Source organism: Leuciscus leuciscus (assembly GCF_965113295.1).
Source record: "Leuciscus leuciscus genome assembly, chromosome: 1".
NCBI classification, from domain to species: domain Eukaryota; kingdom Metazoa; phylum Chordata; class Actinopteri; order Cypriniformes; family Leuciscidae; genus Leuciscus; species Leuciscus leuciscus.
In genome coordinates, this window is record NC_138725.1 from 60,285,760 (window position 1) to 60,298,980 (window position 13,221).

At 36.9% G+C, this 13,221-nt stretch overlaps 1 protein-coding gene across 1 annotated transcript; it reads left to right on the forward strand.

Moving 5' to 3' along the window:
* Nucleotides 1–2,215: 2,215 nt before the first annotated feature.
* Nucleotides 2,216–10,653, forward strand: nags (N-acetylglutamate synthase). Its single transcript, XM_082184414.1, has 8 exons — nucleotides 2,216–3,138; nucleotides 4,207–4,493; nucleotides 4,931–5,144; nucleotides 7,884–8,064; nucleotides 8,763–8,802; nucleotides 9,154–9,285; nucleotides 10,189–10,371; nucleotides 10,460–10,653. Exons 1-8 carry the CDS (start codon nucleotides 2,770–2,772, stop codon nucleotides 10,635–10,637), a joined length of 1,584 nt encoding a protein of 527 aa, XP_082040540.1. The 5' UTR covers nucleotides 2,216–2,769; the 3' UTR covers nucleotides 10,638–10,653.
* Nucleotides 10,654–13,221: the final 2,568 nt, after the last annotated feature.

The window sequence follows — 13,221 nt, forward strand, 5'->3', positions numbered from 1 at the left end:
TGTTAAATTAATTTCCTTCTGGTTGGCTGTAAAGCCTAAAAGCTTAATTCTCTGCAACTGCTGTCAAAGGATTACACATCAATTAATGCGCATGGTTCCTCAAGCACCCTTATTGAACTTTCAAATCATAATTTCATGATACAGATTTAGTATCAATGCACATGGGGAAGCCCTTTTGGTTATTATATCGATCTGTTTTAAAAAGTACAAAATCAAGCACAAAAAGTTAGCTTTACACTCAAGTCGAATCCGTATGTTCGTTTGTAAGTTATTTTACTTTATAAAGTTTTAAATATTTTTCTTACACAAACTCATCAATTTGCTTCAAAGGGCCTTTATTAACCCCCCGGAGTCACGTGGAGTTAATTTATAATTATGACGGATGGATGCTCTTTTTTTGAGCTTCAAACTGATGGTTGCAATTCACTGCCATTATAAAGCTCGGAAGCGTCAGGGTGTTTATTAATATAACTCCGGTTGTATTCATCTGAAAGAAGTAAGTCATATACCTAGGACGGCTTAAGGGTGAGTAAATCATGGGGTAATTTTCATTTTAAAGTGAACTACTCCTTTAAGGCCCGTTCACACCAAGAGCGATAACTTAATTAACAATTAACATTTCTAAAAGTGATTCCAACAACATTGCCGTTATTGTCTCAGAACGGAAAGCTCAGGATTGTGGGATCAAAAGATACATCTATGCTGCCTTCAAAAATCGATCAGATGAAGGTATATCAGGAGACAAGAAGTGAGGCTAACTTTGCTTTGATGCCTTCCAACCTTCCAGTGCATCCTCCAAAGGCAGCATTTGTAAGTTTTTGGACACATCATGTGTCCTTGTGTGCCAAAAACAGACTGTTAAAGTCCCCATGTGGTGAAAATATCTATGTGGTGTTTTAATATGCTTTAAGACAAACTATGTGCAAATTCATAAGTCAAGACCATCTGAGATGGCCCAGAGAACTCGGCATCATGCATGTACAGATGAATAGCTTTCTCCTTGCGTAACAGAGATAAAATTTCTTCATGCAGCGTCAGACTGTGTTAAGTGAAAATGGTTTTCCAAAGTATTCTTGAGCACATGTGGCTGTATTTAACAGAGTATGATGGTTTCTCATGCAATGCCATCTGAGGGCTCGATGGTCACACACATTCATCAGAGGTCTCCTGCTTTGCCTAACTGCTACTGAGATTTCTCTGGATTCCCTGAATCTTTTCACAATTTTATATGGTAGATGGTGAGAGACATAAATTCTTTGCAATCTTGCATTGAGAAATTTGATATTTGAATTGTTTGACAATTCTCTCATGATATTTGGTACAAAGTGGTGAGCCATGACCCATTTTTGCTTGCAAAGACTGAGAAGCTCTTTTACACCCAAACACGATTCCCCCATTTACAAAATACAATTATGTTGTTCAGAGAAAACATTGGAAACTTTTCTTTGTACTTTTGTCAATTAAAAAAAAGGTTCAAGAGAATTAACAAATAACAGATTCTTGATTTTATTTTATTTAACTTTTCTGGAAATGGGAAATTCTTCATGCCTTAAAATAGCTTGAACGCAACTCTACACCCTTGCCTCATGTAGTATACCTGGTTCTATGAATTTGGAAATTCGCTCCGCCTCCACTCACTAGCTCAGAGATCCACTCATTGACGATCACTTACAAGGTAGTTTGTGACGTCAGAAACATCAGCGATTTCAAACCTCGATTTTGAGACTGTCTTTTGATTCACTGCAGTTTTAAGGAGAAAATACAGCAATGGTGTTGACTTACGAATGTTTGGTATCAAGATGACATCTTTCCTGGGAAGCAAGACATTGCCAGGCCTCATTCTGCACGTGCTAAAACTGAGTGGTTTCTACACACTCTGCACCATAGAAGGGATGTGCCTGACTGCCTGCCTGCAGTCCAGATCTGAGGGAAATACCAGCTTTTGAATTCATATGGCCAGTATAAGACTCTTTATGCTCCTTTTTGTCTGATATATCCTCCTGAGACCCATATAAAAAATAAAAAAAAGATTTTCATTTTTTTACATCATTACATTGTTTGGAGTTTAAGAAACAAATGGTGGAATTTATTTTTTTACATTTTATATGTCCTATGTAGAGGACACCCGAACTCAGTTAATAAGAAAATGAAAATAAGACTATAACAAAAAACAAAACAAAAAAAAGAGAAAAAAAAATTATATTCATTATACCAGTCAATTTTTAGGTTCCATGCTATTTTATTTTCTATAAGTTGTCCTCTTTAAAACAGATATGAGAATAACGTTGGATAAATATATTTAGATTGTGTGTAAATGTTTATATTTTGCATTTAGGCCTACATAGTGCCTGCATTTAATAGGGGTTTAATGTAAATCAGGGTTTTCAGGACTTCAACAGCTCTAGGAAATTTCCATGATCAAAGATCAAAAACTATGATCTTACAAGATTTACATATATCAGACTTATTATTATTAGCCTATTACAATTTATTGGTTTGTTTGATAGCTTGCTGTCGTTATAATAACCTATAGGCTATGCTTTATTTTAATTTCCTGACATTAAAGCTAACTTTACCCCGCAATTTTCCTTATACTGTAAATGCAAAATAGATTGCAAAATAATGTATTTTCTATTGCACACCACGGGAGCTCCTGACAGCTGATTCAGTCACGTGTCCTCGCCTGGACCACGTTCACCCCCTCATAATCCTGATGTGGTCAGCTGAAGGTAAAGATTTCGGGGGCCATTAGATTCCTCTGCACAACTCATGGCCAAAGTCAACAGCGGTTCGTCCGGTTGCAGGGCCATGGTCATCATGGCTGACCAGTTTTGGACAAAACCGTCAGCCCTGAGTCATCAGAGGAGCGGTCATCATCAGCGGAGACTAGTCCCAGTGAACCTGCGCCTGAGGTCAGCCAGTGCTGCGGGACACGGCAGCAAAACCCCGGCGTGGACCCTACAGGAGCTCCCCAACTACGCCTCCCCGAGCGAGCTCAACCTCTGGTCCAACCGCACGCTGATCTACAGAGATGTCAAGGCTTTTCTCAATCAAATTGGAGGTGATCCACGTGAGGCTCGGTACTGGTTAACACACTTTCAGCGGGCCGGTTTATCTCTAGTGTTTGCGGTACTGCAGGTGCGTGTCTTGCGACCACAGAGTGTGAATGACTGTACATATATGAAGGCTATTTTTGATGAATTAGCCTACTATATGTTTTAATGTTCTTTTTATACAATTCATATTATATGATAATAATGTTTGTTTTATATTGAAAATAAATTAGCTTATATATTTGAAACATTTTGGATTTTATATAAATGTATCAATTCATTTTTCATATAAATTAATCCTATTCAAAATAACAAGTTAAGACTATAGGCTATACTTCTATAGTCTAATTAATACTTTAACTCTTCGGCTCAAATTCGTCAGCTGTAATTGTATTTTGAAATGTGTTATAGCCTATAAAGTTAAGCTATGCAATGTAAAGGGTTAAAAACCTTAATAAAGCTGTTTGTGAGGCAATTACTTGTTTTAATATTTTATTGCTTGTTCATAATCATAAGTAAATGCAACAATATATAAGTTGGAAAATTTGAGTCTACTTTAATTGCATATATTAAGTTATCTGTGCTTAAATATTTAAGTTAATTCAGATGGCCATAACTCTATACTATATGTATGTAGCCTAATACTAAAATCTCAATGCAGGTCATTTTATTATAATGGTATACATTTTAAGTATATATTAAATATATACAGCTACATAGGCCTGTATTATTTTTAATCAATTATTTAAAAAGAAAATCATATAAATATGGTCTCAGAAGCCAAACTTGAACATTTTATGTGAAGACTCTGCCGACTTGTCATCTATGCTGCTGCTCAAATTGTGCACGAGTGTACATATCCTTTCTGTTGGTTTGTTGACTCTGCAGACAATTGAAGTCTTTTTCTGTTTCAGGATCACTGGTCAAACTAAATTAACCTTAGGTTGGCTGCTATACGCTGCAGATATCTGAGCTCTTCATAGAAGCAGACTCTTTCCGACTTAGGAGTCTAAATGATAAATAACAGTTATGTTTGTTGTGATTGTAGTTATTTTGTAAAAACCGTAATGGCAGCTGATGCACGCAGTTGTTCCTTGAGGTCATGACATTTCAAATAGACATCTGAAGCTGATTTCTGTGTTGTCCTCCTCAGGTTGACACGTCAGTGTTTGATAGTCGTGAGATGGTTCAGAGCCTGGCCTTTGGACTCTCCTTCCTGCAGCGAATGGATATGAAGCTCGTGGTGGTGATGGGATTGCCTCCTGAGATGGAAGAAGAGGACAGCAAGAAAACTGGGACTAATTCCACCCTCGCCAGGACGGTGATGGTGAAACATTGCCAGGCTTTAACAGAAGCACTTCAGCACAACTCAGCCAATGTGATGCCCTTCTTTAGTTCAGAGGCCCTTTTACAACTGCGGGACCCTCAGGATGAGAGCAGGTTTGAAAACCACTTTAAGGCCCGTTCACACCAAGAGCGATAACCATAAATGATAACTTAATTAACGTCCACACCAATGCACAATAACATTGTTTATTATAAACGTGCACTGCAGTTTTGTCACTGCCTCTTTAAATGCTTGCGCTGGTGGCTTTATAGTCGGGCGGATTCTGAATGGATGGCAATGTTTTATTTGTTCATCAGCTAAAAAAAATAAAAAAAATAAAAATAATTTCTAAAAGTGATTCCAACAACATTGTTATAGTTGTGGTGTGGACTCTATTCATGTTATTCTTTCACATTTAGAATGATTTTTAAAACTAGGCCTATATTGTTGTCGTCCTTTGTGTAAATGGGCCGTGGTGTCCTAATGTACACATCAGAGTCTCCTCTCTCTCTCACACACACAAACACTTTGTCTCTGTGTCCTCTATCAGCAGTGGTCCCTCAGTTGTTGTGGACTCAGCTCTTCTGCAGTGGACTCTGGACTGTAGAGCCATTCCGCTGGTCTGTCCAGTGGGCCGCGATGCGGGTGGTCGTTCTTCTGTTCTCAGCTCCATCCAGGTGACGGCAGCCGTCTCGCAGTCACTGCAGCCTCAGAAAGTCATATTCCTGAACAGCTCAGGGGGCCTCCGTAACCAAAACCACAAGGTACAGTAGGAGTTATATGTGAATCTGACTAACAAAAAAATCATTGTATTACTTAATTTTATTAATGGAGGCATTTGTGTATGTGTGTTTGTGTATTGAGGCCAGGGGAGTAAGGTTTACCTGCACAGCTAAACCTTAAATGTCCCTTTTTCAGGATACTGTATTTTAAAGATAGCTTTGTACACTACAAAAAAGCTTTACAGATCTTTATTTTAAAGTTTTTAAGCAATGTTTGTCATGCTTATTCAATGAACCATAAACATTTTTTACACATGCACCTGTGGGACAGTCCTAAAGACAGGAGGTATCACAGTTCCATTAACTCAGGACAGTAAAGATACCTCTCTGACTCTGAAAAACACCAGGAGAAAGAGGCCCAGGGTCCCTGATCACCTACATGAACATGCTTTGGGGTTCGTTCACACAGAACAAACATAAACTGAACAAATTTTACTGACACTCGACGAACAGAAATGGAATAATGGGAGGGTCAATATCAAAAGTAGCAGTCAGAATCTGGTGTCCAACAGCTGCTTTAAGTCCTGAAGTGCATCTCATCTTCATGGACTGCAGCAGATTAATGCTGTGAGATGTTACTTCATTCTTCCACCAAGTCTCCCTGTCTCCCTGTAGCACTGTCTTAGATGTTCTAAAAATGCTGTTAAAATCATTTTAACTTTTAAAAAACATATATTGAGACCTTGTGTTTTTCCCTCATTTTACTGCCCCCGTCTCGCATTTTTGCTTTGAAAAACGTTTGATATTGAACCTCCCTTTGTTCACGGACTCATTATTCCATTTCTGTTCGTCAGATGTCAGTAAATTATGATTCAGTTGCTGAATCTTTTTTTGTAAGAGAAATTTTTTTATATAAGAAATATGCTGGGGAATAAAGCAGTTCAAAGTGGGAGGATGTTTTGTTTTCTTACTTTTTTTGCATATGTATATATATATATATAGCGACTTTTTTTGGGGGCCGGGGCAGTGTGTGTGTATATATATATGATAACGTTTTCATATGTACAGAGGAAAAATGTTTGTTGTGAAAAAAAATAAAAGAATATATATATATATATATATATATATATATATATATATAACATTTTTATATGCTGTACATAAAAAATATATATATATAAAAAAATTCACAACAAACATTTTTCCACTGTAAATATGAAAACGTTATCATGTTATCAACATTATCACTGTTTAGATTTTATATAGGCAAATACTTAAGAGTCCATGATTGGATCATTGTGTTTCTAGCGTGTTATATGTCTGGCAACAGTTCTTCAAACTCTAATTGATGGAGTGTGTAGCTTTTCATTTCTTATATAACCATATAGGAAGACAGATCATGGCCATAACATCACAACATTTATTTCCATCAAGAAGTGCATCAATTTTTGGTCAAGTCTTTTCTTGTCAATGCAAGAGTCCAGCACTCTGTAAAGTCTCCTCCAGCACATCCTTTCACTTTCACTGAAATAAAGGTCTGGACTCAGAGGTGCCAATTCATGAGTGAAAATGATTCTTTATTCTCCCTTCCAACCATTATTTCACAGTTTGAGCCTGATGAATATTGACATGTCATCCTGGAATATGGACATGATGTGTCTTCCTACATGGTTGTTTAAGAAATGAAAAGCTACACACTTCATCAATTAGAGTTAGAAGAACTGTTGCCAAACATATAAAATGCTAGACCACTATAATCACTGCAATAATGATCAGGTCATAGACATTTGCCTGTTTAAATCCAAACAGTGACATTTTCTTTTTGGCTGGGTAGTACATAATATACAACAGCATCTGCAATGGCCATCCCAGTCCCTGACCTGAACCCTATAGAAGATGAGTGGGCTGAACTGAAGAGAAGAAGCACGGTGCACCAATGTGGATCTGGGAATCTGAAGGATCTGGAGAGATTCTGTATGGAGGAGTGGTCTCTGATCTCCTGTCAGGTGTTTTCCAAACTCATGGCATTATAGGAGAAAACTCAGAGCTGTTATCTTGGAAAAAGGATGTTGCAAAAAGTATTTAATAAAAGGGGGCAAATAATTGTTCCCAGCGTGTTTTGGAGAAAAACTTTTATTTCATAATGTGATTTCCCCCCCCACTTTCAATTCTTCTACTTCAATGAAAGGTTAGATTTTTGCTAATTTTTTATTATAAAATATCAAAAGTATTAACAATGCAGATTTATTTTTTACAGCCATCTTTGATCATATTTACCACGGGGGCAAATAATTCTGACCAGCACTATTTATATATTTGTATTACTATTGCTCTTATATATAATATGCTATTTATCGTTCTAATACTATAAAATGTAAAATAATATTTGAAGCCTATTCTCTAACCAATTTTGTATCTCATTACACATAGCCTATATTTTAAAATTGTCATAGCATTTTAAACAGGTTTGCTTTGCAGCCAATATAGTTTATAAAACTATCATAAACTAAATGTCTTGCCATAAATTTCAATAAAGAGTGGTTTAACGGCAGAAATGTGTTCAAGAAATGATTGTTGCTTCAATAGCGTAAAGTGAACACAAGGCGGCAGTGTTACAATTTCTACATTTCTGGGTGGCATGCAGCAGTTAATGCCTCCTCTATTTTTGATTCTATTTAATTATTCTTTTTCTCAAATATAAATGCGCACATAATGAATACACATTTTAAATCATGGGCTAAAGTGTTCCTAATTTAAATCATGGTCTGTTTTATTTTTCAGGTGTTGGGTTTAGTGTCACTGCCGGGAGATTTGCCAGGCCTGAGTTGTGCGAAGTGGCTGAGTGAAGAGGAGAAAAGGCGCATCAGTACCATTGCACAGCTGCTCAACCTGCTGCCAGCTGACAGCTCGGCCGTACTCACCTCAGCTGGCACGCTCCTCACTGAGCTCTTCAGCCATAAAGGTGAGATAAGAGAGAAAACACACACTTACCGAGACAAATGACACTTACTTATATAGGCCTACTCTTTTTCTCTCATTGAAGTCAAAGGACATATGACTCCGAGACAGTTCACAAGCAGAAACTAGCGACGAGCTTTTGTTTTGTTAACATCCACCTATTTGTATGCGTATGTTGGGATATCACATAAAAAAAAACTGCTGGATTTTTTTATGCGCATACATTCTAAAAATGCGCTCTTTTGAGTCTGATAGGCTACATTTTTTTTATCCGATAAGCATGCGCTTAAACGACGATGGACACACATGTAGGCTACCGAATAAATTCCTCGATGCACAGCAAAAAAATAATAATAATTTGATGGGATGGCATAACTGGACTAACCAGAACCGATCTGAACTAAACCTGGGAACCGATCTGAAATGCTATTTTAGTTGTTCTGAATGCCTGAGCAAAGCTTGTGACTTTGTCATAGCATTGGATAGAGTAGCCTACTACTACGGCCCCTTGCTGCTGAATGCGGTGGATTTGACAAGGTTTACTAATATTGGTTAAGACTAGAGTAAGACTAAGAGTTTAATTAATGATAACAGAATATCTTGGACCAGTAAAAAAAGATCAAAGTTTCTACCGTTTGTATTTCTTAAACCCTCAATGTAACATTAAGGAAACATGTCTGTATTGTTTTATCTGTCTTTCAGGCTCAGGCACCCTGTTTAAAAATGGAGATCCCATCCACAGGTATGTGACTTTTGCAGTTTATTTCTTTTAGTCTTTCCCTTTTAAGGGAAACAAATTTTCTACCTATTCACCATATGGAACATTTCACAATGCTGTTAAAATGTCTGTGTACAATCACGGTTTCCCTATTTCACAATCAGCCTGGTCAGAGTTTTAGGCTGTCATTAAATCATCAAGAATAAACAAGCAGTTTTTACCACAGGTGTCAGGCTGGATATCTCAAATACTGTAAAATTAGACCTTAGGCGTTTATTAGAGACAAATATTGTGTTCACTGTGTGTCATCTGATATGAATGATGTCAAACCTGACAAAGATTAGCAGTGAATGACAGCTTTATTTTCGGTCACAGATACAACAGCCTAGATGACATTGACATTGGCCGTCTCTTAGCACTGATAAACAAGTCTTTCGAGAGGAACCTGAAAGAGGATTACATAACATCTCTCAAGGACAGACTGCATTCTATTTACCTGTCTGAAGGGTAAGAACAAGTTGTTTCTACACATCAAGCCTCAATGAAAATGTTTTACAACACACTGTATGGCCAAAGAAGTATGATCGGAAAATGATCCAGTGTCACAATGTGCTCCATGTAAAAGGGAAAGTTGATTCATTGGGAAATGAGAAAAAAGTCGATAGAAAACTTCATATTTTCATAATTAAGCCAGGACCAGGTTTAATATTTCATATATATATATTTTTTTTAACACTATTCGTAGTAGTAATAGCATTAGTAATAGTATTTTTGTCAAAGACTATGTCCGGTGTTGTGTGAATTGTGACTCCCTGCCAAATTATTACCCTCTTTGTTGAGGCTGCTACCTGACTGCCTAATCCTAAACCTACCCATACTGGGGATTTAGGGAGGTAATAATCTGGCGGGGGTCAGAAATCGGCACAACACCAGATCGGATTCAGAAAGATGATCAAAACATGGATGGAGTAGAACACGTCCATCAACACCCACAAAACATGCGTAGTCCTTAGACATTAAGCAGTTTTGATTTATATGTTGTGTAATTTTTGATGATCACGTTATTTTATATGTGCATAAGCAATGCTTATATTGCTTGTTTCTGCTTCTTCTTCGTCTGTGTTTTGATCTGGAGATTCTGTACTCTTTCAGAAGATGTCTAATAGCGCCCCCTACCGTATAACAGTAAAAACACGGATTGCCTGAAAATTCCGTCAATGGCAGGGAAAGAGTTAAGGGTTTAACACAGCTCACTCACTGACACACCGTCTTTACCCCTCTCACTGCTTTACATGACACAGTTTTGGTATTTTTAAATGACGTTTCACCCTTGTGGTAAATCATGCTCATAGTTTTATGTTTCTAGAATATAAGCTTACTGAATCTGTGCCTGTATGCATGTAATTGCAGGTACAGTGCGGCTGCTATAATCACCACAGAGCCTGTGAACAGCGGCACTCCGTACCTGGACAAATTTGTGGTCAGCAGCAGTAAACAAGGTCAAGGAACTGGGCAGATCTTGTGGGAGTGTATTCGTCAGGACTTGGGCAAGCTCTTCTGGAGATCCCGCGCCACTAACCGCATCAATCCCTGGTGTGTCCCGTCCTCCGCATTGCATTGTTGTGATTCCCATTTTTTGCCCATCGATCATTCATCTCTCATTCTGCTTTCAAATCCTCAGGTATTTCAAGCACTGTGATGGCAGTTTTGTAAATGGTCACTGGATTGTATTCTGGCTTGGCCTTACAGACATCCGTGAGTCTTACGTGCTGGTGGAGTACGCCAAGTGCCTTCCTGACTCTTTCTGCTCTCACACCGCAACAGAAGTGAAACCCCTTCAGCAACCCCAAGAGTCATAAAACCATACTCATCCCATGACCTTGTTATTATTATTATTATTATTATCAAGCAGAGCTTAATATCTTCACATTTCTTTGGAGTATTGGTTGAGTAGCTTAAAGGAACAAATTGAATGTCGTCCCAAATGCATAACACATTATTTCTTGAGCACAAAAGGAGTTTTGAGTCATCTGCTCCTGGCCCCCATCACTTTCTTTAAAAAAAAAAGGTTCTAAAAAGGTTTTTTTGTAGCAATGCCAGATAAAACATTGGATCTCAATCTTGATAACCATGTCCTCCTGGTTAAGAACCACTGCCATAGAAGAATCTTTCTGTGAAACAGATCTTAAAAGAAAAACTTACTGTGAAAAACTGTATAAAAATCTGGGGCCATATGTATAAAGCCACTCAGAGTAAATTCTTTTTATTAAGTCTGTCAAAATTCTAAGAATGACATAATTGTGTATATAATATATATCATTTTAATTTGAATAATCAGTCCACAGTAAGCAGGGTCTTAAATAGCACTATTGTGGCACTGACCACACCAAACATACAGTAGTGGCCAAAAGTGATGTGCAGACTTATTTATTTTTTAAATGACCCTTCAAGTTTGTTTAAACCAAATTATGAGGAAAATATTTGTACATTTATATATTTTTTCATATTTTAAAATATGAGGGAAGAACAAAACACTAAACTTAGTGAAGATATTTATCTGACTAAATTATTTCAAGTCAAGTCACCTTTATTTATATAGCACTTTTTACAACACAGATTGTTTCACAGAAGCTTACTGATTACAGGAAAAAAAAGCAACAAAGTTGGTTTTGGTTGTACAGCAGATCAAGAAGAAAATAGTTTCATTGTCCAGCTTAAGTAAGTTCAGTGTTGATTCATTTCCATTGTAAAAATCATTAGTTATCTATTTAGTTAATTTATCTATACAGCCGCTCTGGAGAAAACAGTGATGTCATCGTCCAGCTCAGTTCAGTTCTCAGACAATGGTGTCAATACAGGCAGATCAATTATATTGTTGAATATTAAGTGACAAATAAGGCAAACTACAGCTAGAGGTTTTAGAAAAACTAAAAAGCTCTCTCAAAAAAAAAAAAATCATACTGCAATATTTAATATCAATTTAATTTCAATTATTAATATTTTACTGTCGTCTCTTGTTTTTTCATGTGTTTAGAATTTCTTTGTATGACAGCCTGGCTAAAAATTATGTCTGCACAATTTGGCATGTTTCATTGTGTTATTACAAATAAACAACTAACTCCAAGCACAACTACACAATATGCTTACAAAATCTATTACACATTTTTAATACTAGTTGAATAAAGGGTGAATATTTAAATTTTCCATCACTTTTGGCCACTACTGTATGGCAGTTCATTGACTTTCCAACTGATCTTCAAATCTTGCGACAAAATCAAGCCACTTTTATGAGGATTTTGGGCTTCCCTGGAGTTGTTGGAGCAATTGATGGATCTCATCCATCAACTGTAAATGAGGAGACATATCAATGGAAAAGGATTCCACAACATCAATACTAATTTGTGATAATTTTGCACAATGCAAAGCAATTACATTTTTATATATTTTTTATATTAAAGTTATAGTCTCTTAGATGATTTTTCATTATAATTACATGAAATGATTGGTGTCATGCTGCTGTGACTTCACCCTTAGTTGCAGGCTGCAGGCTCACTATTGTCTGATTCAGTGGTTGAGGGCGGCCATTTTGGGTTGACATCATTGTAATCCTTAGTTTGCAACACTTAAGTGCCACTTCAGTCAGCACTTAAAAATAAGTATTTGACTTTACTGAAAGTTGCTTTTAGCTTCTTTATAAAAGTCTCCTACTCTTAGAGAAGTCCTACATTTTACTAAGAATTTTTTGACACTTAAGTCAAAGCTTTAGACTATTCTTAAAAAATGTCTTTGAAGTTTTATACATACATACATACATACAGTACGGGCCCTGGGGCCGTATTCACAAAACATCTTAAGGCTAAAAGTAGCTCCTAATTTGCCAATTTAGGAGAAACTATAACAAATGTTATAGGGTGTGCCTAATTTTATGACTCTTCAATTTTTGCTCTTATTTCACAAAGCATTTTAGCTCAAAAACCAGTTCCTAAATCTGTCAACAGTTGGGGTTAGTCAAGAGGACTCCCAAATCCTAAAAATGCGGTGTTGCCGCAATACGCCTCTGCAATACGCTCAAAGATACTGTACACTTTTGAGGCAATTGGCGATAGAGCCTTGGGGGCTGAGGCTTTTCTTCATAAATGCAAGAAATATTTTGAATTTCATAGATTTTAATCTGTGATGACATAACATAATGGTTAATATATGTACAGGCAAAATGCATTGAATTATGGAGAATAAAACATTGCGGTTAAGTTGAGAGCAATGTCCTATTGTTGGTGCCGATAGCCTTGTGGGCAGCTCGGGTGACACGAGTTCAAGTTACGGCTCGTGGACCTATCCTTATCCCTTCCCCCTCTCTCTCTCTCTCTCTCCCACTTCGCTTCCTGTCTGTCCAATCATATTAAAAAAGCAAAAATGTATCTTTGAAAATAAATGAATAAATAA